Genomic DNA, 24,508 nt, shown 5'->3' on the forward strand with positions numbered 1-24,508 from the left:
AACAGAACAAAAACATGTAGAAAAATGAAGAACAGAAAACAAGACAAAATAGATATTATAAAAAACAAAAACAGAATTGAAGAGTTAAATAAAAACAGGTCTGTTCTGTTCTGTTCTGTTCTGTTTGTTTTTTTTTTTTTTTTTTTTTTTTTTTTTTTTTTTTTTTTTTTTTTTTTTTTTTTTTTTTTTGTATGAACAGAACCGAAACGGATGCTTTGAAAACAGAAACACAAAACAGAAATAGTGCCCATGCTTAACTAGTCCCCCTCCCACATCCCTTTTTTCCAAACACATTTGATCGAAATTTTAAGATAACTATTTGGCTGAGTAGAGTTGAAAGGTCCAATAACTCTTCTTCTGGGAATGGCATCATAAAACCAATATTAAAAAACAAAACGAACATAAATAATTCTGTGTTTTAAGTAAATTTAAGACTCTAGACTTTAGCTGTAAAGAGCGGGTGATGAAGAAGGGGAGTCCTCATTTACATTTAGAACACTTTTTTCGTCTTAAGTTTTAGTATTAATCCTTTCTTTTAGTTTTTTTTATCTAAATAAGCTACAATACGAATTGGCATATTCATGTTATGCAAATTATTTGTCAATGAGAAACCGCAATGTGATATACTGATTGTATCAAACTGATCTGGATTAGAAAGTATTCTCCTATGCAATATGATTGTTGTGATGGACATTTCCTTACAAATTACACGTGGAAGTTTTTACCTTTTCTTCAAAATTATCGATATGTTCAAGATGTTGTTTTGAATCATTTTAATTATTTAGATATTTTTAGGACTAATACGGATTTTTCAACGATATTTTTATTTTTGTTTCTTTGTACAGGAAAAGTAACAGAAGTCCATTTGCCAATCGATAAGTATACGAGGAAAGTTAAAGGGTTTGCTACTGTTTCATTTTTACTACCAGAGCACGCTGTAGCAGCTTATTCTGCATTAGATGGCACAATTTTCGAGGGAAGGATGCTCCATCTACTGCCAGCCAAGGCCAAAGAAGAAAAAGGCGATAATGGTGGTACGTCAAAAAAATTCGATCGCGGAAGAAGTATAACTTGGGGCAAAGTCGCAAATTTCCTCTTTAAAATTTTAAACCCCCCTCCCCCTCTCTAGATTTTGGATATTACATTTTTGGTATTTTCATTAAAAAAATAAAATTTAACTACCTAATAAAAAGTAAAAAAAAGAGTATGGCTAGGAAGGAATGTTCAAGCCTAGCGTATTTCTCAGTAAACTGCTAAATAGTAGCTTTCCAGTAGGAGGAATGCTAGGACACAAAGAGAGAAATTTAAAGTGTGACTAGAATGGAAAAAAGATGATCTTAAGTTTTCCTTTTCGCCTTTTCTGATCCCATCTCTCCCGAAGAAAATGTTTTCAAAGGCTCCCTATATATTTGGCTAGGTTTGTCTGTGTACTGCCCTTAAGCAAAATATGGAGTGTTAAAATCATGGAGATGAATATGTCTGTTAAAAATAACAACAGTATATACTGACAAATGTTTCCTAATTATATGCAATTAAAATAAACAGTACCCTTAAGTGTATTTTTGTGGATGCTGGATATATTCTCAATCCCGTTCCTCAGGGACTTTGCTGTTATGGCGTGACGTGGCAGACATTACATTCGTAAAACATTATTTTGTTAAATTTGTAAATGTTAGCTTCAATTTTTTGTAAGATTAATCGACAATCTACAGTATGGTCTAAAACTTTTACAGTCCTTACCGGCGGTCCTCGCCTCCCTATCATGATCTTTAGCCAGGAAGTGCAATAAAAGGTTTGGGGCCATCTATCCTGTGTTTCTGCCCACCCTTCCTGCTTACTTTCCCCAGGTAACCATTTAGAGCTGGGTTGACTCTGGCGGAGCTTACAGTGTCACACTACTGACCCCCGTCCCAAACTAAATAACCAGCGACACCAAGAACTGAACCCCTCCCTTTGGACAAAGGATTCCAACTCTAGCACGCTAGTGTACATTAATTTGATTAACATCAACGTCAATTAGCTTTCTAGGCTCATTAACAAACAAATACAAAGTAGAAACAATAGGGAAAATCTTTTCAAGACAGTGGAAATCAGTTCTGTGAATATTTCGGCCCTATGTCCAAGGGCCGTCTTCAGCACAATACGAGAACAAGAGAGAAAATATGTATACATAAATAAACTTACATTAAATTGTGAGGATTAAAACTAAATAATGTTATTTAAAAACTTTTTTATAACTTTTTTATGTAACTTTTTTATGCTTGGGCTGTTTTTAAAAAAGTTTGGATTTGACCTAATACTGATCAAGGTTATTTCTAGCCGCAACCTAAGTGGTTCACCATTGTTAGATATCAGTTCTGTGAATATTTCGGCCCTATGTCCAAGGGCTGTCTTCAGCACAATATGAGAACAAGAGAGAAAATATGTATATATAAATAAACTTACATTAAATTGTGAGGATTAAAACTAAATAATGTTATTTAAAAACTTTTTCATAACTTCTTTATGTAACTTTTTTATGCTAGGGCTGTTTTTAAAAAAGTTTGGCTTTGGCCTAATACTGACCAAGGTTATTTCTAGCCGCAACCTAAGTGGTTCACCATTGTTAGATATTGCTACTAATGTTACTTCATAAATAAAAGAAGCTTTTGTGAAAAATGAGTAATTGCTTCACCAAGAATCGATCCGCTATTAACCAGAAATGTCACTAGCCACAACGTTTGGGAGGGATCAATGGATTTGTTCGGAGGGGTAGGCCATTTTTCCTGACTAATTTGGGTAACATTACTATCAATATTACTCCATAAAAAATAAATAAACATACGTCCGGGATCTTTCTTCCCGCAACCATTTTGTAGAAAGGAGCTTGAACAAGGCAGTATCCAGGATGGGGTTTGTGGTTTGACCCCCCCCCTCCTGAAATATTTGTCCGACTCGTAAAAACGTAGCAAAAATGAATATAAACTTTTGTTAATGATTTGTTTGGAACCCTCCCTCCCCCTTCCCCGAAAAAATATTTTTGTGTATAGGGAGCCTAGGGAACCAAAATTCTATCTTTAAAGCCTCAAAGATATACAAATATTTTGGGTATTGAACGTAAAAACTTTTGAAAGTAAAATATGAGTAACAAGGGTCTGGTGCACCTCTTTGTAAAGACAAAATTATGGTAGAAAAAGGGGACACGATAAAAAACCTATTAGAAATTCTTAGAAAACAAAAATAGATAGGTACGTATGGCTGTGTGCTAGAACTAAGCATTGGCAAATGAAGCTTTGCACCTTTTTTTTTGTTATTCTTCAAATGAAACAAACTGAAGCACCAAGGACATCAAAAAAGATATACATGGTACTTAAAGTTTCAAATTCCAACAGTCAGTATAGTGGTCTTATGTACAAACTTAAAAAAAGTAACAATGCAATGACTTTCTGTATCTTCTTCAAATTTTGTCTTTAAATAGTTTGCAACTTTTTTTTTGCTGTAAATTACCAAAATGCATGTGCACAGATTTGTTGCATTTTTAAAGTTATTTTGTCCCTCCCCCTCTAAAAAAAAGTCGTTTGTACGGCCCTGAGTTAAGCCTCCCTTAATCGTTGTGTATGTTTCCCTGCTTGCTAGAGCTAAATATGGGCATATGAAGTTTTACACCTTTTTTTTGTTATTATTTAGAATGAAATTTTTTTTTTGCAAATTTAGTTTGTTTCTGTTCCTTTGTTGACCAGCTTCTTTTTGATTGTAGAATCCCTGTCTTATAAAGAAAAAAAGGAGAAGAGTCTGAAGAAAACCGCTGGTTCTTCTCACAACTGGAATACTTTGTTTTTGAGTCAGAATGCCATTGCAGAAGTTCTTGCTGCTCGTTATAATGTCTCAAAACAAGAGGTTAGTGTTCTGTCATTTGTTAGTCCTGCTATTAGTTTTAGTGTTAATGTTAGTATTCTGGTAGTGTTTTCTGTCAGTGCCTTCCAGGTAAAATTGTTTATCAAGATTCTGAAAAGTAGATTTTTTGGTTTTCTGAGGCCAAAACGTAATTGGTAACTAAAGGATAACTGATAAAGAGTGATAAAGGGTAAGATAACGGGTAAAGATAAAGGATAATGGAAAACTGATAAGAGTGGAAACTCGTGCCAAGAAAAGAAGAAAAATGGTTCTGTTAGTGTTTTGCTCGTATTTATGTGTTTTGTTAGTATATATGCAATTTATCCAATTGATGGATTTTGCAGCACTCCCCATCATTTCCTGCAAGAAGTCTGTGTCGAAATCCGCGTCGAGTGTTCAACTGAAATAATATACTATGATTTGAATTTATTGAGCATCTGATTTGATCATTTGGTCACATGTAGAATAGTCTCCCCACAACATGCTGTGTACTGCTTATTTGTTCCAGCCAAATTTCGTTCTCTGTACCTGTATCACATAATTTATGATGACTTGGCAAAGGATAACTCGGTATGAAAAGGAACAAAAAATCTAAATAAATATTTTTATCACTTCCAAATCTATTGTTGCATTGTTTTTTTTTTGTGCAAAGATAGAAAAACAAGCTAGTTTATATATCGATAATGGTAAAACCAAGAATGGCAAATATGGGAACATAATTTAACCCCCTTGTAATCAGCTGTCATCTTGTCTATCTTCCTCCTCTTCTTAATAATTTCTCTGTGTATTAGAATTCCGAACATAATGTGCATGTATTAGATGATATATGATATACGATCCTATGATCATAGCATTTTTCACTGATTCTGACAGAACGGTTTTTTCTTAAAATTCTTCTAATTGTCAGGGTCTGTCCATCAGGCCAGTACTTATTATGCCCATATTTTGTTTGCCTTTTCCTTGCAATGCTCCTGGAAAGACTGAGTACATTTAACGAAATTTTATTTGTCTTATTTCTCTCAATTTTTTATTTCTCTTGTTTTTCTTATTTTATTCAACGCTTATATTTATTTATCTGTCCATCTCTTATCTTCATTTATCTTTTTATTCTTATAGCTTAATAAATATATTAATTCTTATATAATAAAACGATCCAGACTTGCCCACCATATCTGGCTTTCTTGGTTCTTCAATCTCTCTTGTACCCCCCTTTTTACTATTTCCTCCATACACATAACCCCCTTTTCTTCATTCCACCATTCCCCTAATCCATGCTTATCTAAGATATCCTTAATCTTCGCCGGCCTGCCTACTTTACTTTTCTGTCTCAACGCCTCTAGATATGCTGCCTTTGCTACCGTAAATCTCGGCATATCCAGTATCCTAACCCAATATCTCACCATGCTCACTAGCCTCATAGATCGCTGCGATGCTAACCCTAAATCCCCCTGGATTACCAAATTACTAAACGAATCCCCTAACCCAACATCTTCTTATAATATATCATCATAACCACCTCAAGTTTCGGACCTTTCCGATAGCCCCAGACCTCTGCTCCATAGTGCATCGCCGGTACTATCTTACTTGTCCAAATCCTCTTATGTACTCTAATATCTCTTACCCGTTTAAGACTACTCCTCGTTATTTCACCGCTAATATATTCCATTCGTTAGATCTAGATGCCCACTGAATTTCCCATTATTAGTAAAATTTACCCCAAGATAAACAAATTCATTTTTCAAGGAAAATATTTAAAGTAAAAATTCACATCTTCACCTTCCATGGCTTTACGACTAAATACCATCACCACTGTGTTCGATGTGTTCAGGATTAACTTCTTCTCTTCCAAATAAACCTCCATAATCTCTAATAATTGTTTTCAGTTTCTCCTTTGATTCAGCCAGTAATACGATGTCGTCAACAAATAGTAGTAAGCACAGTTGAAGCAAATCTCTTAACGAAAAATTCATTGGCATCATTTAAATAAAGGTTAAACAATTTTGATGAAAGCACACATCCCTGCTTTAGTCCCAATACAGATAACACTGGAGTCGAAAACTTTCCCGCCACTCTCATTATTAACTTCAAATACTTATACATTTCGCACAGCAACAATACAAAATAGTGGGACAGTCCTAAAGATAACAGGTTTAATATCAATAGGTGTCTATCCACATTATCATATACTCCTTTTAGGTCTAAAAAAAACAGCAAATAACCTTCCCCCTTTTCCCTTCCTATACTTCTCTACCAAAATTCTCAAAGTAAAAATATGATCTATTGCACTTTGGTTTTTCCTAAACCCTACCGGGAAAGGGGATAACAGTTCCTTTTCATCCAACCGCTTCCCTAATCTTGATTCTATAACCTTGCAAAACATCTTACTCATCACATTTCCTAAATTAATTATTCTATAATTACTATGATCCTGCCTATTACCTTTTTTAAAAATTGGTATTCCTACTGACAAATTCCACTGATCAGGCCATTTCCTTTTTTCAGTCACAAAGCTGAAAACTGCTGCTAATACTGGTACTAGAACTGGTTTTCCTGTTTTCCAAATATTTGCTGGTATTCCATCCATCCTCGGGGCCGAAGATCCCATCATTCTTTTTAGGCTTGCCCATACTTCCTCTAACTTGATCGGTTCTAAGAGACTATAATCCTCTTGTCTTAAGGGAAAACCATTCTGTTCCCGTAGCACTGCGAAACTCCCTATATCGTCTCCATATTGCTCCCTTTCACTAGTGTTCTGCTCCAGGTATGTTGTCCACGACTCAGCTGGAGGTGTGTTGGTCGTTGGCCCTGAATGCCCGCCTTACTCCTCTCCAAAACTGTTTTGGGTCTTTTGACAAGTATTCCTAGCTAATCTTTGTGGCCCTAATCTCTTCTACTTGTTTTTTTCTTTTTTATTAATCTCTTGTAGATGTTTCTCTCTGCTCGGTACTCCAGTAAGTGTTTATTCATCTCCTGGTCATTTAGGGCTCCATTCACTTTCCTGAGAAGTTGAACAAGGTTTACTTTCAGCCTCCGACAATCCTCATCAAAGAATCCGTTTGTATTTCTCACCATCTGCTTATTTGATACTCCACTACATTTCTGATATCCGTCCTCTGCTATTACTTCCACGGCTCCTTCTAATTTCCTCTTTCCCAGTATATATATGCATTCCTCCGCCATTTTCTGCATATGTTCACTTTTCAACAAATCTTTCATAAGGTTTTCCTCCTTATAATCTACCCGAATCTGCTGCTTCATGAACTTCCTACCCTTATCTTCCATCTTTCCCTTATTCCTCCAACTATATCTCTCACCTTCTCTCTCTTACATCCATTTCTTCGCCTGTCCTGCCTTCATAACTACCTCTATTGGCTGATGGTCTGATCCTACAACATCCATAACATGAAAATCCAAACAATTTTCCCATAACCTCCTATTAAACTATAATATAATCAAACACACTAGGCTTCCCCGAACCAAAACACGTAAAATCTCCCCTTTCAGGACCTTTATTTTTGTTTTGTTTTTTATTCCTCTATTCTCTATATTCTTTATATTCAATTCCATATTACCTATATTCAAGCATTCTATATTATTTTGTATAGATTTTGATATGACGTTAGTTAAGAGCAGCGTTCTTCTATAGGGGAGGGGGAGGGGGTGATGTACAAAAAGAAATTTTTAAAAGTGCTTCAAAACATTTTTTATGTAGATTTTATTAAATTTTTAAGATCAAACCCATTGGTCACCATAGGACCATATAATGCTCTTATTAAAACGATTAATAAAAATTGTTGGAAGTTAGTGAAGACCAGAAATGATTCGTCGTCTTCGTGAACTTCTGAGCCTCTTCTTCGTGACATGTCTCTTCTTCTTATACAGTACCAACGAGTAAGATAAAATCAAATCTTTCAGATCCAAATGGTTTAAATTTGAAGCTCCCTTTTATGACCCTTACTCTATGCTTATATACCTTAGTCCCGCCCTAGAATGGATGATAGACCCTCTATTAACAAGTGAAATGGACTCTTTTTTTTATACAATTCTGAAAAAGGATTAGATCAGCTTTGCCTTTCACTGAGATGATCTTTCTGGGCTTTACTCTAAGTAGCCATTGCCCTGAAGTTTTTTGTCAGGTCAACCAAGTGGATTTTTAATTCAAAATTCTGAAAAAGTGTTATGTCAGCTTTGCCTCTCAGTGAGACAATCTGTCTTGGCTTTATTCTAATTAGCCAGGGCTTTCGAGTTTTTCATCACTTCCACCAGGTTGATTTTAATTCAAAAATCAACGGAACTCTTTGCGAAACAAGTGACTTGCTATATCTTTAAGAGCACCTTCATACTAGGGATAGCTTTAACCTACTAAACATTAATATTTCTGTTGCTACTTACCGCCTCATTGCCAAACACTCGCGTGTGGGTCGACCTAGTAATGACTTTGTCGTTTTTTTGCGAAACAAGATATTGCCAGAGCCTTTATGAGACTTCTGTGAGTATTTTACGATAGTCAAAATATAGAACTGTGTCGTTGTCTTAGTTTATATTCGCGTGAGCGTTGCAATTCTAGCTCCAAAGTGTCCTATGGTGAATCATGTCCGACTTTCAGCATTTTCGCCACAGACTAATTCGTATGGTTTGTCAATCAAGGAACAATCCTTGGCAATCATCGGGGTAAGCAGCAATGACAGAGTTCAAAAATGGTAACGCACTAATTAAAGAAAAAATTTGAGCAAATGATTAGAAAAAGCAACGCTAGTGACATAAATATTAGCTTCGAATGAGAAAATTCATGACATTTTATTGAATCAGTTAAGTAAAACGCCTTGCTAATTCTAATAATTACTTTATTCCGGATATAAGCACAGATAAAACGCTAAGCAACGCAGCATTGGGTGTACGAAGTATATTTTTTCTTAGGAATTGAGTGTATGGATTTAAAGAAAAAAAACTTAACCTTGTGCCGAAGCGTACAATCAAATCATGAATTATTTGAAAGCCCACTTGAAAGAAAAAACGATTATTCCTTCTGAGCGAATCTCAAATAAAATAAAACTCAAACAAACTCAAAACAAAAACAAAAAATCAAAACAAAAGCAAAGCAGGTTATTGCTTGTGAAAATAAAAACATTATCCCCACTTTAACATCCGAGTAATCCTTTGAACAAGAATTACGGTCTGAAACAGAATGAAAGGGTTCCACTAGAGTTTTAAAGATACCAGACGAGGGAATTTCACTGCTGACGGAAATAAAGAGTAGACAGTTTTAGAATTGATCAACTGATCATATATCAGTTGCCCCGTGGTGTGTTGTTGCAGCTGAATTCGAATTCTTGCAAAATCGTAAACGAATTGTCTTTCTTTACTAAAGGACCGTTTGATATTCATATACTAGTAATTTAGTGTGAAAAAGACATATTCCTTTGTTAAGAAGTAATAAATACTTTTCATTGCTGGATTTTCCCTTAATAAAACATTGAAATTGGGAGGAGGATGTTAATGCTCTCGAAGGAGACGTAACTATCAAAGCACCATTCTTTCAAAAGACTTATGCCGCAGTAGCTGAGTTCGAATTCTAGTTCCCGTATTACCAAGCCCACTGCGCTGTTTACAGGACATATTAAATGGATCCTTAAAAATCTGATATTTTCTATGGAAATAAACCTTCAGTGACACCGACTAACAGTATTTTTCTCTTGCTGTTAGTATAAAGCTACTTGTTAGTTAACCAGTAAGATGAATATTTTTTATGTTGCGTCATTGCAAATGAGTTGTCTACAAAGCGAATATCAGGAGATACATGACGTCGTCGGAAGTGGGCCTCTTCTAGGGACTTCTCAGATTCCTGCTCAAAGGCAGCTTAATCCTAATGCATAGACTGCAGAAAAAGCTATTAAATCCTGATCTGCACTACTGGACCCCATTGCTCTTATTAAGCCATAATAACATGGATGTTAAAAAGGAAATCGGAACTTCCAATCGATTATGCCCTCTTCTAATTTTCTACGATCATTCCTTCTATGCGAAGTTACTGAGAAAATAAGGAAAGTGATGCATAGAAACTGACTCCTTTTTTACTAGAAGACCATTTGATATTCGCACATAAGTAATTTAATGCTAGGTTTGGTTGTATTTTATTCTTGTTTATTTCAGCATATTCATTTTTCAAGGTGCATTTAATTGACTGGGGCATTAATGAATTTGACCTTTTATATTTTTTCTAGAAAGATAAAAATATAAAATAAAAATAACTAATTTTATTTTTAACAGCAGATTAAAAACTCTGATTTTCCGTTTGTTTTCGCCTACTAAAGTCTTTTGTGCCATCATATAATGAACCCTTATTTTCTTTGCTTACATTTTCAGGTCTCTACGGTCTGGAATAGGGTAAACCCTTTAGAGCATCTGTATCCTTTCCATTGTCATGTGCTACAAGGTCAAACGGTATCCTGAATGTCGGATATATATGTTACGATCACTTAAACATAAGGCTATACTTGACTCAGTTACAGTTTTGGCCTCTCTTGCGCCTGGGCTAAAATCTTGACTAAACCTCCCACCCTCTGTCTCCTAAAAATTTTCAGAATAAGTTTTAGCAAAATTTGCGGGCCAAATTTTCACACAATTTGTATTTATTAATAATATTTTTATTCATATACAAATAATGAAACATCAAAATTAATTAAAGTTGGTCTTCTTATTTTTATTTTCAAGAAATTTTGATGAAGATAGGGAAAAATAAAAATGAAAGTTTCAGGCTCATTTTGCTTATTTGTGCCCTCTTCATTATTTTAATGAAAATGAAATTTAAACAATTATAAAATAGTCATAGTTGTTAGCTCATTTGAAATTTTGCCCTTCTAAAATTTCTATGCCCACGCCAAGTGATCCATATGTTCCCCCTAAACCGCCTCTGACTTCACTCAAAGGAAACTGTGTTTGTCTTCGGGCTGTTTAATATAATGATGTCGAAGTTTTTCATTAACTGGTTTATTTCATCTGTTGGTATAGCAACTAAACTATAACTCATAATCTATGCTATAATAGAATGTGCAGTTCACTGAGGACAAATTGTAAAGCCTAGGTACCTTATAGTTTTTATCCCCTGTGCAAGTTTTGGCGTTATTTATCTTCCCTTTTACGGTTTTACTTGACCATTTAATTCCATCTAAGATATTATTAAATATTGAAAGATGGAATTTTGTAATCATTTAAGGACAATTCCTTCGATACAGAGGGCCTTGATATAAAACAAACAAAACCTACACACCTTAATTGAACTCAACCGGGAAAACAGATTGTTGTTGTAGCACATTTTCTCAGATACCCATGACTCCTTTATAAACTGAGGAGACTATAGGATCTAAGGCATCGGAAGTGAACCTTTTCCGACCATTTTCTGTAATAGCATATGCTCTAAAACCTAACTCCTTTCGAAGTAAAAGGGACGGGGTTAAATATAGTTCCTCTGATTCAAAAAGTAGGCATATCTCTGTGTGGTAGAATCAGATAAGGTCGTTAATAGGGTCTCCAAAATTCTTCAAATCATCTTCTCGAGTTTCCAAACATTCTCCCTGTTGGACATTTATTCACTTTCACTCAAAATAATAGTCGGATTAACGACACTTCTTGACTATCAGGGTTCCTGCGTTGACCCTGCAGTGTGTTGCTACTACAAGATTCGATATCCAGGTTCGATCTTGTGTCTAAGGATTCTAAACTGTTCAGTTTCAAAAGAATCAAGTCCTGACAAAAATATGGTGAAGCCAAAATTTTACCATTTGGAGCAAATTGCCTCAGAGGATTCTATTGCAGTCAAACTGAAGTCAAACAATACCTTAGGTTCGATCACCACTGCGCCAATACATGGCTCACTTTCAATATTCACTTACAATGGGACTTTTGAAACTGGTTGCTCTAACAGAAAAATTATTCAGGAATTGTTTGCATAAAATCTCCTGTTTTGTGTTTGTTGGGGCCGTAGCTAGATAATATTTGTTGGGTTTTTCACCAGTCCTTGTAAATTTTAGAAAGAAGTAATTAACCATACGACTAATCCATGCTTTTTATGACAATTTAGTGAATTGAGAAAAACCAGGAATTGAAACGAAAATCTTTGCTGTTAAGTTTAAGTGTTTAATTTTCTAGGTCCTAGACCCGAGTGGGCAACACAGTCTTGCGGTGCGATTGGCTCTTGGTGAAACTCAAGTTGTTAATGAGATACGACAGTTTTTGGAGGAATATGGAGTGGTTTTAGATGCCTTTAATCGTCCAGCTACTGAAAGATCTAAATGCATAATGCTTGCTAAGAATTTACCCTTTGGTACCACTGAAGGTGAACTAAGAGAGATATTTAACAAATACGGTGAACTGGGGCGGTTGCTTTTACCACCGTATGGTATAACTGGTAATTTATCTTTTATTGTCATTTTGAGTTTTCGTGTGTCCGTTTAATTTTATCCCATTCTCATTTTTCTATTACATTAAATCTAAAAAAAAAAAAAAAAAAAAAAAAAAAAAAAAATTAGAGCTGGAACTCATTGCTCGCGGTACATTAAAGTGGCGTTTGCTTTTTTTTTTCTTTTTTTGGTTATTTTAGCCTACCTTGTCGGTATTCAAGTTTATTAATTTTAGTTAATTTATTAACTTTTATTAAAAAGTAGTAGACTTTTTAAACTTTTAGTGACTAAAAAGGATGTTAGGATACTTAAAGTACCAAGGACACTGAAAATGAATGGAATTGTTTGAATAAATTAAGAGGCGACTTATGCAACCGTTTGTGTCTTAATAAATAAGGAAAAATTGGGAATTGAATTTTTAGTTAAAAAAACATTGATTTTAATTGTGTTGTTTTGGAAGAAGTTGATGTGAACTTTAAAAGTGAACCATGTAAAAAAAAAAAAAAAAAAAAAAAAAAAAAAAAAAAAAAAAAAAAAAAAAACTAGTAAGCAGTGAGCTAAAATATGTCGCACCAAAATCTTAAGAAGGCATAGCTCTTCTTTAAAGGTATAGTTGTCTTATCTTATGGAATAGATTATTGTTTAAATTACTTTGAATAATTTTAGATTGGAAATAAAGAAGGTATAGATTAATATTTTAATTTTTATTGATTGAAAGTTTTGTCAAATTTGATTCCATAGTTTTTCTCATTTATTTTTATGTTTGAACGTGGCAACATTGATAAGAATGGGGTACTCTTCTAAATGCTCATAATTTTGAAGCAACCAAAAGAATATCTTCGGCAAGCGCGGTTTTCAGGTATGAAGACTTGACATGGGTTTAAGGGTAAAATATTTTTTTTGACTTTTTTGCTTAAAGATGAAACGGATATTAAAGGGAAAAAAAAATCGATCTTGTCCTAAACGCCTAAAATTCAAAGAAAGTTGATTCTATTTAAAGATCTAACGTTAACATGAGAGCAAAAAGAATTCAAATGAACTATAAGTAAGTCCCGATATTGAGTTAGAAATCTTAACGGTAATTTCAAGATTTGTGAGACGTTGTAAAACTTGAGAACAAACCGGTTTCTTCGTTAGTTTCTTTCAGATAAGTGCGAGACAAGGCAAAGACAAGGGGGGGAGTAAAGTATTTTGACAGTTTTAAGTCAGACATAATTCTTGCTTAATAATATGTAAAAATAATTGTACCTATTGTGTTTTTTGCATGCAGACCCACTATACTTTACTCCCCCACCCCCACCCCTAATGTGCCAATATATAGCCCAAATTTATTTCGCGCTAAGCTGAAAAAACTAACGAAGACACCGTTTTATTCATGAGTCTTATGCTGCGTAAACTTAAGTGAGTGGCGTATAGTACACAAGTATCAAAATTCCTTTCCCCCTACGGAAAAAATAAATAAAACAAAACTCAAATAGAATACTCAAATTTGGAAAGCCTTATTTTCCACGAGGGGGGGTATTTTCTTCGGGGAGTATTTTTCAGGGGAGGGGGGTAAACGCCTAGAACTGATACAACCCGCGTATCTTTTGAAAGTTACTTCTCCGAGTTATGACGAAATCAAAATTGAATGAATAACTTCTGTCATGAATTTACAGTTGTCAAGTATTGCTTAGACTATCAGTAGTTCTAGTAGGGAGTGATAGACCCAAGAATTTTGGAGACCAGTTCGTCTAAAATGATAAAGTGTTAAAATGTTGAAAAACCTGAAAGCACCCTATGCTTTCTTATGAGAAATTCTAAATTCTTTGTAGTAATACGACATAAGAATTGCAACAAAAACACGAGTCTTGTAAATGACATTAACAACATATGTTAAATTCTACTAATGCCCTTCAGTTATGTAAAATCTCAATACAGGACAAAATTTTATAAATAATTGAATTTTTAAGGATACCAACTCAACCAAGGTTGGTATACCCCTTCAACTCTTTTCGTGACAAAATCCTAAATCTTTGAAAGGAAAACTTAAGAGAGGTGCGAAGTAAAAATGAAACTTGTCTGAGTCAATCAGACTTTAGGTTCGAGAATTACATACTGCCATCTATACTCTGAATACAATACTCCCTACACGTTCCCGGAACAGGTGAGCCTTCAATAGCTTTGAAACCAAAAATGTAATTGATAACCAGAAATGTCTATTTATGAAAAATTAAGCGAGAAAAAATGGGTTATAATTTCAACAAAGCAGTGAAAAATAAAATTAAAAACAAAACATGACTTTAATTAAAAAATAAAAAAAATTCCGAATATTTTGGCTCAAATCTGTGAGTCTTTCTCAACGGGAAAACAACGAAAAGAACGAAAAAAAAATTAGTTGCCTTAAAATTACAAAAAATTACAACTAAACCCACAAAGAGAGAAAGAGAGAGAGAAAAGAACAACTCGCATTATAAATTTACATTTCTCGTGTGATTAGCCTCATTGTATGTATTTGAATGATACTTGAAAGAAATCTATTTTGGAATTATTTTATTTACTTTACAGTTTTGTAAAAACTTTTGTTGCGTAACATTATTGGCAAGTTTTTTTTTTGCTAAATTCAAAAATAATAAAATTGAATTTGTGTTTTGCCACCCGTGGGCTAGAAGTAAATAGTAGGCTAGAAAATTTACGAAAAATTAAGGAAGAAAAAACGGATTTTAATTTCAACAAAGCAGTGAACAAAAAAAAAATAAAACAAAACATTCCGATTATTTCGAATATTATTTTTTTTAATTGAGGTGTTTTTTTTTTTGTTCTTATTTTTTGTTCACTGCTTCGTTGAAATTGAAATCCGTTTTTTTTTCTAGATCAATCTTTCGTAAATAGAAAAGCAATGTGGTTTAAGAAATTATGTAGATCTATTCCATCATCACTTTTTACCGTCCACAAATTATATTTTTCATTTTTGCTAAAAACGTTGGACTGTATTTCTCCTATTTAGGGTTTATGGCTACGGCGATTCCAATAGTGTCATTGACATTTTGATCTTTAAAATGTCAATGACCGATGAATTTCAGGCTATTTTTTGGAATTCCGATAAGTAGGTTTTTGTAATCACTTTTTACCATTAAGATTAGGCAAAACTCAGTTACCCTTCCTGAATCAACTTCAAATGGCGATTCTTCTTCATTGCCATTTTTTTTTTCAAAACGGATTTTAAAATTTTTGGTTATTATGGGATAAAGCTTTTGACGTTGCAACCATGGTGCTTATTTAGAAAATTCAAAATTATTAGTAAATACGGAAAGCGAATTCATTTTACCACAATTGCAATATATTCTGTCCACCTAAATGTTCGTGAGTAACGCCACTGAAAGTTTCTGTTATTCTACTTACATTGGCGCTTTTTCTTCTAGCAATTATTGAATATTTGAATCAGACAGAAGCTAAGCTTGCCTTTAGGAAATTAGCCTACACAAGGTTTAAAAACACACCTTTGTATTTGGAATGGGCTCCCGTCGACGTTCTTAAGGAAATCAAAACAGACGGTGAAACTGTCCAAGGTAAGTTTACTGTTAACAGTTTGGTGTTTGACAAGGAGTAGAGTATCCAGTTTGGTGTTTTACAAGGAGAGAATCCAGTTTGGTGTTTTACAAGGCGGGGGAGAATCTAGACTGATTCGATTTTCTATTATCCACTACCCTCTTGACAAATAGTAAATATAAACGAAAACGCAATCAAATTATGAAGTGAACTAAATGGGATTAAATAAACGTTTGATTGAAGGTTGAACCGTTTGTATTGAAACCTTTTCATTAAAATGGCCAAATGGCCAATGGGAGTGAAATGGCCAATTAGTCAAATGGCAAAATGGCCAAATGGCAAATGGCCATTTGCCAATGGCAAATGGGCCAAAGGAAATGGCCAAGCTTACAAAAGATGAATTGAACACAATCCTGTGAAGTAAATCGTTGTTTTGATTGACCATATCTCAGTCAAGGTAAATATATCAGGTAAATTTTCAGAGAGGCAGCTGAAATTAAGAAATATATACACAAAAATTACTCCTCCTTTATAGAGATACTGGAGAGAATCATCTGAGCCTCATCATTAATGAACCTTTTAATTCAGATTTTCTCTTACATTATAATCTTTCGCAACTTAATAAAATGTCAGATGATGCCAGACGTGGCAAGCGATTAGCTTTTAAAAAAGCATCAAATAGAATGAAATCAGATGTGTCACTTTGACTTGTCAATCAATATCTGATTTTTTATTCAGTTACCCTTTTACTGTTGTGTGAAAAGAGTTTCTTTTATTCAATTGTTTTTTTTTTAAGATTAATGTTTATTTTTCTATTTTTGTGCTGCGAAAAGCTTTTTTTTTGTCTTGGGATGAGGCCAAAAACAAAATCACCAACCAGAATTAAATTAATGGCTACCATTTTCATTTCTCTGCTCTCTCATGGTTTCAATATACTACCGGAAAAACTAGCTTTAAAGACAGTCTTAGCAAGGTACTTTTTTGAATTTTCGTGTTCATGTTTTTAGACGGAGAGACGCGTTGAATATTGGTTGAAAATTGCCGAAAAAAATAATTTTTTTAATTTTCAATAAATTGTTAAATAAATAAATGCTTTACAATAAATTGTTAAGCTTAACATATTCATGAGCATACCTTTAAAGGACAGAAGTGGAAGTGTCGGGTCTTTTCGAATAAAGAATGATAGATGACCGAAAACCATGCTTTTCGATTATCAAATGAGGCCAACTGAAAGGGAGGACGTCCTGGAACGGGGCTAAAAGAGTTTGTATGAAAGTGTTGGGATAAAGTCAGAACGTAAGGGAGGATTAAACAGTGAATATTTGCTCAAATTAGGGTGATGGAGGAGCGTGCGCTGCTTGGTTGCACTCATGCATACCGATGCCACGATTGGTTATTAATCAGTAGTGGTAGAGTGACTTGAAAAGTGAGATTTGGAATGAGCTTTCCAGGGCTATTCGGTGGCTCAAGAGATCTTTTAGGGTAGGTTAGAAGCAGTTTAGGTCAGGTTAGAGTAGGTTTTAAATCACGCTTTCTAGGGCTGTAATATGATGAAGGTTGAAATGGCTAGGACATGTTCTGCGGACGAAAGATGGTTAATTGACAAATATCACCCTTGTGAGTCAACCGTCTAAGGCCAGAATTAAAAGGCAGGCCATCCCATCCCCGAATTTGATGGAAGGAGTCGAAAGGAAGGATTTAAGTGATACTGGAACTTCTTGGAAGGGTTTAAAGAGGTTTTTTTTTTTAAATAAATTGGGATAGAGAAGGGATGTGCGTAGCTGTGTTGACCTTAGGCGGCTTGGTGCTGCGGTAAGTTATTAGTAGTAGACGTTGTTGTAGTAGTAATGGAAATGTGGTAAAATGTGGAGCAGTAGTAGTAGTAGTAGTTGTAGTATATTGATTATATATTCATTTACTATTCTTATTGGGATTTTCTTTTGTCCGGTATTTTTTCCCCATTACATATCATTATGTTCAATAAGGTCAAAAATTATTTTTTATGCACTCCAATTCTAAAATATACCAATAATAGTAATGGTTATTTAATCTTGTATAAAAAGTTAAAAGTTTAATGTAGTGATAACTATCTGATCGTTGGTGAAGCTTTTGAAGAAAGTGGACTTAATTAAAATAATTAAAAGCTGGTATGTAAGCTATAAACTAATCCTATGAAAAATAAACTGGAGTTACAGTTATTAATAAAACTGATTAGTATCAAAGGCAAGCAATATTTTGTTAATCTTCTGCATATTATGGATAAAATCAAGTGTGTGTGTCCGCTGTGTTTTCTTTTGGATTGGAAAATCAGTCGAACTATTCAAGATGAATAGTTCGAAAGAAAATATAAACTAAAGAAAGTTAACTTCACATTGCTGTCACAAAAATGTAATGTCAATTAAGCTAGAAACAAGAAAAATTTATGTAAGAGTATATTTAGAATTTGAGAATATACATTAACACGGTGGTAAATATTTGATGATTGTGGAAGCTATTAATAATAATAATAATAATAATAATTTATTTCTTACCCACAACAACACTATAAAAGTATTAAAATGTGGAGTACAAACAATTAAATACACACAAAAAAAGCAAAAAAAAAAACACAAAATTGAATTAAGCCTATTTAAAATGGACTTATGAAATTTGTGTAAAAATGACCTTGTTTATTCTCCTAGGTGGTGTTGTTACAACCGTCGATAGCCGCGTCCCAGATGTTCACGGAGTCGAGAAAGAGGGTGCAGATGAAGGGGAAATTGGATCAACCTTATTCGTGAAAAATATTAATTTTAATACAATGGAAGGCCAACTAAAGTTGGTTAGTACTTTTATTTTCCGAATATCTTGGGGTCATTTAATTATGTAATTTAGTGTAGCTGCGAATTATGTCTGATTACGCGATTTGGTACTAAGAAATCGTTACTGGTTTAAAAAATAGGTTTTTTAGAAAACCATTCAAGCATATCAGATTTCATATAATCCTTGCTTCTCTTGTCTCACAAATGTTCCTGAGCTCCGACGAGCTACAGTAGTTCCTTCCGATATTTCACTTCTTCTCTATTCTGTTTTTCCATTTATTCTTTATTCTCTTGTTTGGATTTTCATAGAGGCGCTTTCGTATAACATCATCACTGGGGTCAAATCGTGGGTCTTGTAGAAGGTTCCTACAGCTCAGTTTAAACTCCCGGCTCCGTATTACCAGACAGAAATCAACCTCACTGCACCACTACAGGCCGTCTATTCCTTATGTTTTTATTTGCAGTTTTTCCTCTATCTGGATAAGGTTTGAGTGTTTGGCAGTCAGAAAATCCTACGAAAAATTCTGATTGGCTAACCCTCAGTTAAGTTCAAATCGATTGAACTATAGTTTTGGGTCTATCCAGTTCTGGTTACCAGCTAAATTTGTTTCAACTGATTCCCGAAATTAGGCTTACCTGAATGTCTTTATTTGTGGAATGTCAACCAACATGTGAGAATCTCTCCACTCTATTGTCATTTTCAAATCACAGATCTTTCAGGGACTCTTCGAGCAGTCTATTAAGATGAAAATTGCTGGGCAATACATTTTGACTATAAAAAAGGGTGTTAAATTTTTGTCCTTTGATTCCTAGGATTTCAGCTTCACTCTAAACCAATTCTCAATTATTATTTTTTCCAGACCTGTTTGAATTTTAGTTTTCAATTTATGGCTCTATTTTGATTGAATTCATGGCCCATATTTCTTTTACTTATTTACTTTTTTGTTTTAGGACCTTTTTTCATAGGATATATAAATCTTTACAATTAGGTATTCAGTTGTGAAAGTTTAATTCACCTATCTTAAAAAAATTCTTAGCTCATGAAAAGTCAGTTTCCTGAAGTATTGGAGAAGAGGAATGAAAGTATCCCCATTCTTAATTTAGGCTGTTCCAAAGAGAATGGGTATAAGAGTGGAAAGATATGTTTTGTTGTTGCTTGAGGTTTGACGTGTTTAACCAATAGGTCATATGCGTTCGTATTACTTAGTTGTTCTGTGCCTTGTGTAATCACTAGCTTGCTTGGGTGTCATTAAGTGTGTCTTAGTCTTGTTAATTGATTTTTGGGTATGCTTGTATTTATCTTTCAAGTTGGGAGCTGCGGGTTCTGGGTGATAAAGTATTTAGGAATTTGGGTGCTTTTGGTGCAAATGGGAGCTTGGTTTGTTGGTGTTTTTGTTTGGAGTTTGACGCGTTCGACCAATAGGTCATATGCGTTCGTATCACTCAGTTGTTCTGTGCCTTCTATAATCACTAGCTTGTTTGGGTGTCACTCCAGTCAGTATTCACTGAACTAGAACAGTATCACTTGACTTGCTAATGGAGGGGGGTTATTCGCCTGCAGCAACCTGCAGCAACTGCCTGCGTTTAAAAACAGGAATCAAAATACTGCAGCTATGCATTGTCAAACAATAATTAAAATACATATGCAGCACAATTATAATAAGTAATACAGTTTTTACACATTATAACCAGTCTCATACAACCAAATGTAGATAAAATATATCTAAAATAATAAATAGGTTAATTCTGAAACCAGTATTATATAGGTGCAAAAAAAACTTATTGTGAATGAACCAAACCAGTAGTCTTAACAAATCTACCTAAAAGGTTTGTGCTTAGTCGTCTACCCCGAGGAGAAGACGTTTGGTGTCCCAGAACAGAACGCATTGTGAATGCATTAAATGCCTTCTTACAGCAAATTCTTAGTAATTCCCTCTCTTTTTCACATTTTCTACAGTTAAAGAAGATGTGACGTATATCTTCATACACTCCACATGTGTCACAGTTGGGGAATGGGGCAAATTTTCCACTGGAATAGTGTTGATTTTGTCTTTGCATAGCCACATCTAAGACGAAATAGGCAGGTAGAAAGGATGCGAGATGTGAGGTACATTTCTTTTGATGGCTGCTTATAATCATAGAGATCAAGGAGCTGAGTTTTGAAAGAATGGAGCCAAGCTTCTTCTTCTTCCAAAATTTTTGAGCTGATTGACGACAGGGATTCAGGACAAGTAATAGGAGTTTGAGTGATCAACATCAGGCTTGTATTGCAGCCTGATCTGCTAATTCGTTTCCTGTTACACCACAGTGTGCTGCAACCCATATGAATAGAACATATATACCCTTTTTTGCAAGCTGAGTAACCAAATTTTCAATCTTAATGGCAACATTTCTTGCTCGGTGTTGCTGGTATGAGAGGTAATCCAGAGCTGAAAGTGAATCAGTGCAGACAATATACTTCTGATGTTTGATCACTGTTTGGCTTCATGTGGCTTGAAGTAAAAACTTAATTGCCATAAAGCTCTGCAGAGAAAATTGTCAGGCAGGGGGGTAAACGGTAGGAAAGAGACAGGCTCTGGGAGGGTATAACTACCGCACAACTGCATTTTTTTCTGTATTTTGTATTATGTATATGGCGTTATTCCACTCAGGTGGTATTGCTGACTCTATGACAGATCTGGTGAATAGCTCTGTCAGTAGCTCAACAAATGTATCTTTTCAACATCAAATTGCGAATTCCATCAGAGCTAGTTGCACCAGGCTGGAGCTTTGAAATGGTGTTTTTAACGTCCTGAGAGCTGAAAAGGGAAAAGGGGGCAGTACTTTTTTTGGGACTAGGTTGGTGGGGTTTGTATTGTAATGGGGTAACTACATTCAGAAACTTTTCTAAAAAGCGATTAAGTTCACCATTGGTTGAAGATTCTGTAGTCCTTCTCATATGTATTTCTGCAGGGATGGGGTTTCTTCTGTTTTTGCCTGAAAAAATCCGGAAGTTTCTCCATAGCTCCTGAACTGGAGTTTTGTGACCAAATTTGTCTTCAATGAGCCTTCTCCGTCCATCTTGTATCTCAGCTTTCAGTGTCTTTTTGAATTCTCCTGTCGTTTGTTTAAAAATTATTTTATTCTCGATTGAGGGGTATCTAGAAAAAATATTTTTTGCTTTTTTCTTCTCTAGGAAGGCTTTCTGGCATTACTGTTCCATCCCGGATTAGAATTTTGTCTTTTGGGATGAGGTTGTCTCTAACCAAATATTCTTTCTGAAGAACTTATGATAGCTGAAGTAATCTTATTAGATAATGATTCCACTGACACATCACTTGTCTTAATTTCCAAAGCTTTTTGGTCTAAGTTGTGTTTCCAAGAGTTCCAGAGTTAGTTTTAGAATTTCCATAATTTCACTGGCTGGTACCCTGACCTTACTGGGTTAATCTCTAGTTTCAATGATACAATCTCATTAATTGTATCTGAGTTTAACACTTGAAAAATACCAAGAATTGCCAAAAAACTAGATCGTGTTGGTGATTCTTTGCCGACACTAGCGCTAGTTTCAGCTATGTTACTCGTGGGCTTCGGGCTATACAGAGGGCTATCGGATTTTTTAGTCACCCATCCTGCAGGTTTTGTTCTTACTGAATAACACTCTTTTAGTCATTATAAATTATTGATAAATATTTAAGTTTGATGTGCTACTCATGTGTTTTGGTTTTATCTTTTACAATCAAACAGTTCGTGGTAACGAACTGTAAGTAAGGAGCTACCCGACTCAATAGTAGCCGAAACTCTTAAAAAACAATATTTCGATACCGAAAGATTTATAAAAACGATTGGCTTTATTGTGCTCATTTCAAATCTATAACTTTCATTAAGTTTTAATCTTACCCATCAAAGGCTACGACCCTAAGAAAATTTGTCTGATTTTTGAAAAAGGTAAAAACATCGCCTAAAAGCCATGAAATCTTAAAATCTCACCATCAGATTCAGCGTACCAGAGAGCCCTACTGAAGAGGCTTTAAGCTCCTATCTCCAAAAATGAAGAATTTTTTTTTTATAGTAGAAAGATCATGGATGTGTGTGTGTTTTTTTTTTCTTCCAGAGGTGATTATATTGACTCAGTGGTCCTATAATATCGGGAGATGGCCTATTTGAACGCAAATTAAAAGTAATAGTGCCCTTTTTAAGTAACCAAAAATATTGGAGGACAAATAGGCCCCCTCCCACACCCCCTTTTTTGTTACAAAGATGTTAAAAATAGTACAGTAAAGGCTAAGGGTGTTTTTTTTTCTGAGTAAAAAGAAAAAAAAACTTGAAAGAATAGGAAGATAACTCTGACAACGTAGATTAGAATTTTGGAAGCTATAGTGATAACATTACTCAGATTAGGCTCTGAAGCATGGGAGCTTCGAAAAGGGGAAGAAGATTTGCGAGATGTTTTCTAGAGAAATTGCCTACGGATTGTTCTGGGTTTCTGGCTGACTGACCGTATTTCAACCACTAGGCTCTACGAAAACTTTGATTCAATTCCGCTTTCTTGGGCTATAATGAGAGAACGGTTGAGATTCCTAGGACACGTTTTGCGGATGAAAGATGACATATTGCCGAAGATAATTCTTTTCAGCCAACCTTCTAAGACTAAACGGAAAGCAGGTTATCCACGGTCGGTGTGAGAATAGGTCATAAAGAAAGATATAAAGGAAATGTGAGCTTCCTGGGAGGGTGTGAAGAAGAAAGCCTTGAATAGAATAGGATGAGGAGGAGCGTTGTTGATAGTAGTAGTTGTAGTAGTAGTACTAGTAGCAATTCTGGTGGTCGTGTCGGTCAACTGTCAGAGCTGGGGACAACTAATCTAAAGATATGTTCTAATATGGCTTTTGTTTGAATTGATTATGTAAAAATCAGTTGATAATTTTGTCTGTCGAGAAATTAGTCCGTTTCTATTGTTTATCTCTGTTTTGTTAGTATTTATCTTTCTATTGTCGAGCCCTTCTCTTCTCTTTAATCTCTTTAAATGTGATTTATTAAGTGTCCCGCAAGCTAAATTTATTTTGGCGAATATATCCCGAAGGCATTGTTGTTTTTTTTCGGCAAAAATGCGGTGACGGCACAATTTTTCATACGAACTCACTTTGGGAAATATGCTGATGTAAAAGAGTTAAATTCGCAACCACCTTAAAAAGCACCCAAAATTACGCGAAAGTCTTTTAACTGGCAACGGCTGACCGTTGAAAGACGAATCTGTGTTGGAATTAAAAAATCATCGCTTTGAAAAATGTGCTGTTATAAAAAGTTCAATTTGCAACCACCTCAAAAAGCACTCAAAATGGCACAAATGACTCCTGATCATTGAAAGATAAATCTGTTCCACAAGTTAAGTGGAATGCCTGTATTTTCTGCTAATAGAAAAAAGTAGTTTCATATCTGAGAAACTACCCTCTTTCCTAATGACAGAAAACGTCTCTTTTTACAATTGATACGTCTTCTTTCTGGATCTATTACGCATGCGAAATTTTCCTTTAGAAAAATAACGCCGCCGTTTGAACCCGGGGCTGTCTGAAAAAGTATCAGTTCTAATTAAACGTAAAAAGGGTCGATAGCTTTTGATTGGCTGAATGTCCGTTGAAAAATGCTCCTAATCTGTTATAACTGATTGAGTCCATTATTTTTAGCATTTCACTGGATGTGGGGATGTTGTATCATGTACAATAGCAACCAAAAAGGATCCAAAAAACCCCACGAAGAAGTTATCTATGGGCTATGGTTTTGTCACATTCAGTAAGAAGATTGACGCCGACAAAGCATTGAAAACTTTACAAAGAGCTTTGCTTGATGGCCATGCTCTGGAACTGAAGAGATCTAATCGAACTGTTGAGTAAGTTGGGTACTTGTTTCTTGGCAAATAACTGATGTCTAGAA

General features: G+C 34.7%; 1 protein-coding gene across 6 annotated transcripts in view; it reads left to right on the forward strand.

Annotated features, from left to right (window-relative positions):
* LOC136028275 (probable RNA-binding protein 19) overlaps positions 1 to 24,508 on the forward strand; it is a 112,496-nt gene that overhangs the window by 74,066 nt on the left and 13,922 nt on the right. For all 6 annotated transcript variants that reach the window (XM_065706016.1, XM_065706014.1, XM_065706015.1 and 3 more), the window contains 6 exons: positions 846 to 1,034; positions 3,737 to 3,876; positions 12,019 to 12,277; positions 15,671 to 15,817; positions 18,479 to 18,618; positions 24,262 to 24,464. In XM_065706016.1, the coding sequence (XP_065562088.1) occupies positions 846 to 1,034; positions 3,737 to 3,876; positions 12,019 to 12,277; positions 15,671 to 15,817; positions 18,479 to 18,618; positions 24,262 to 24,464 (1,078 nt within the window). The remainder of the gene's footprint in view (positions 1 to 845; positions 1,035 to 3,736; positions 3,877 to 12,018; positions 12,278 to 15,670; positions 15,818 to 18,478; positions 18,619 to 24,261; positions 24,465 to 24,508) is intronic.

This window comes from Artemia franciscana, chromosome 6 (genome assembly GCF_032884065.1).
Source record: "Artemia franciscana chromosome 6, ASM3288406v1, whole genome shotgun sequence".
NCBI classification, from domain to species: Eukaryota; Metazoa; Arthropoda; class Branchiopoda; order Anostraca; family Artemiidae; genus Artemia; species Artemia franciscana.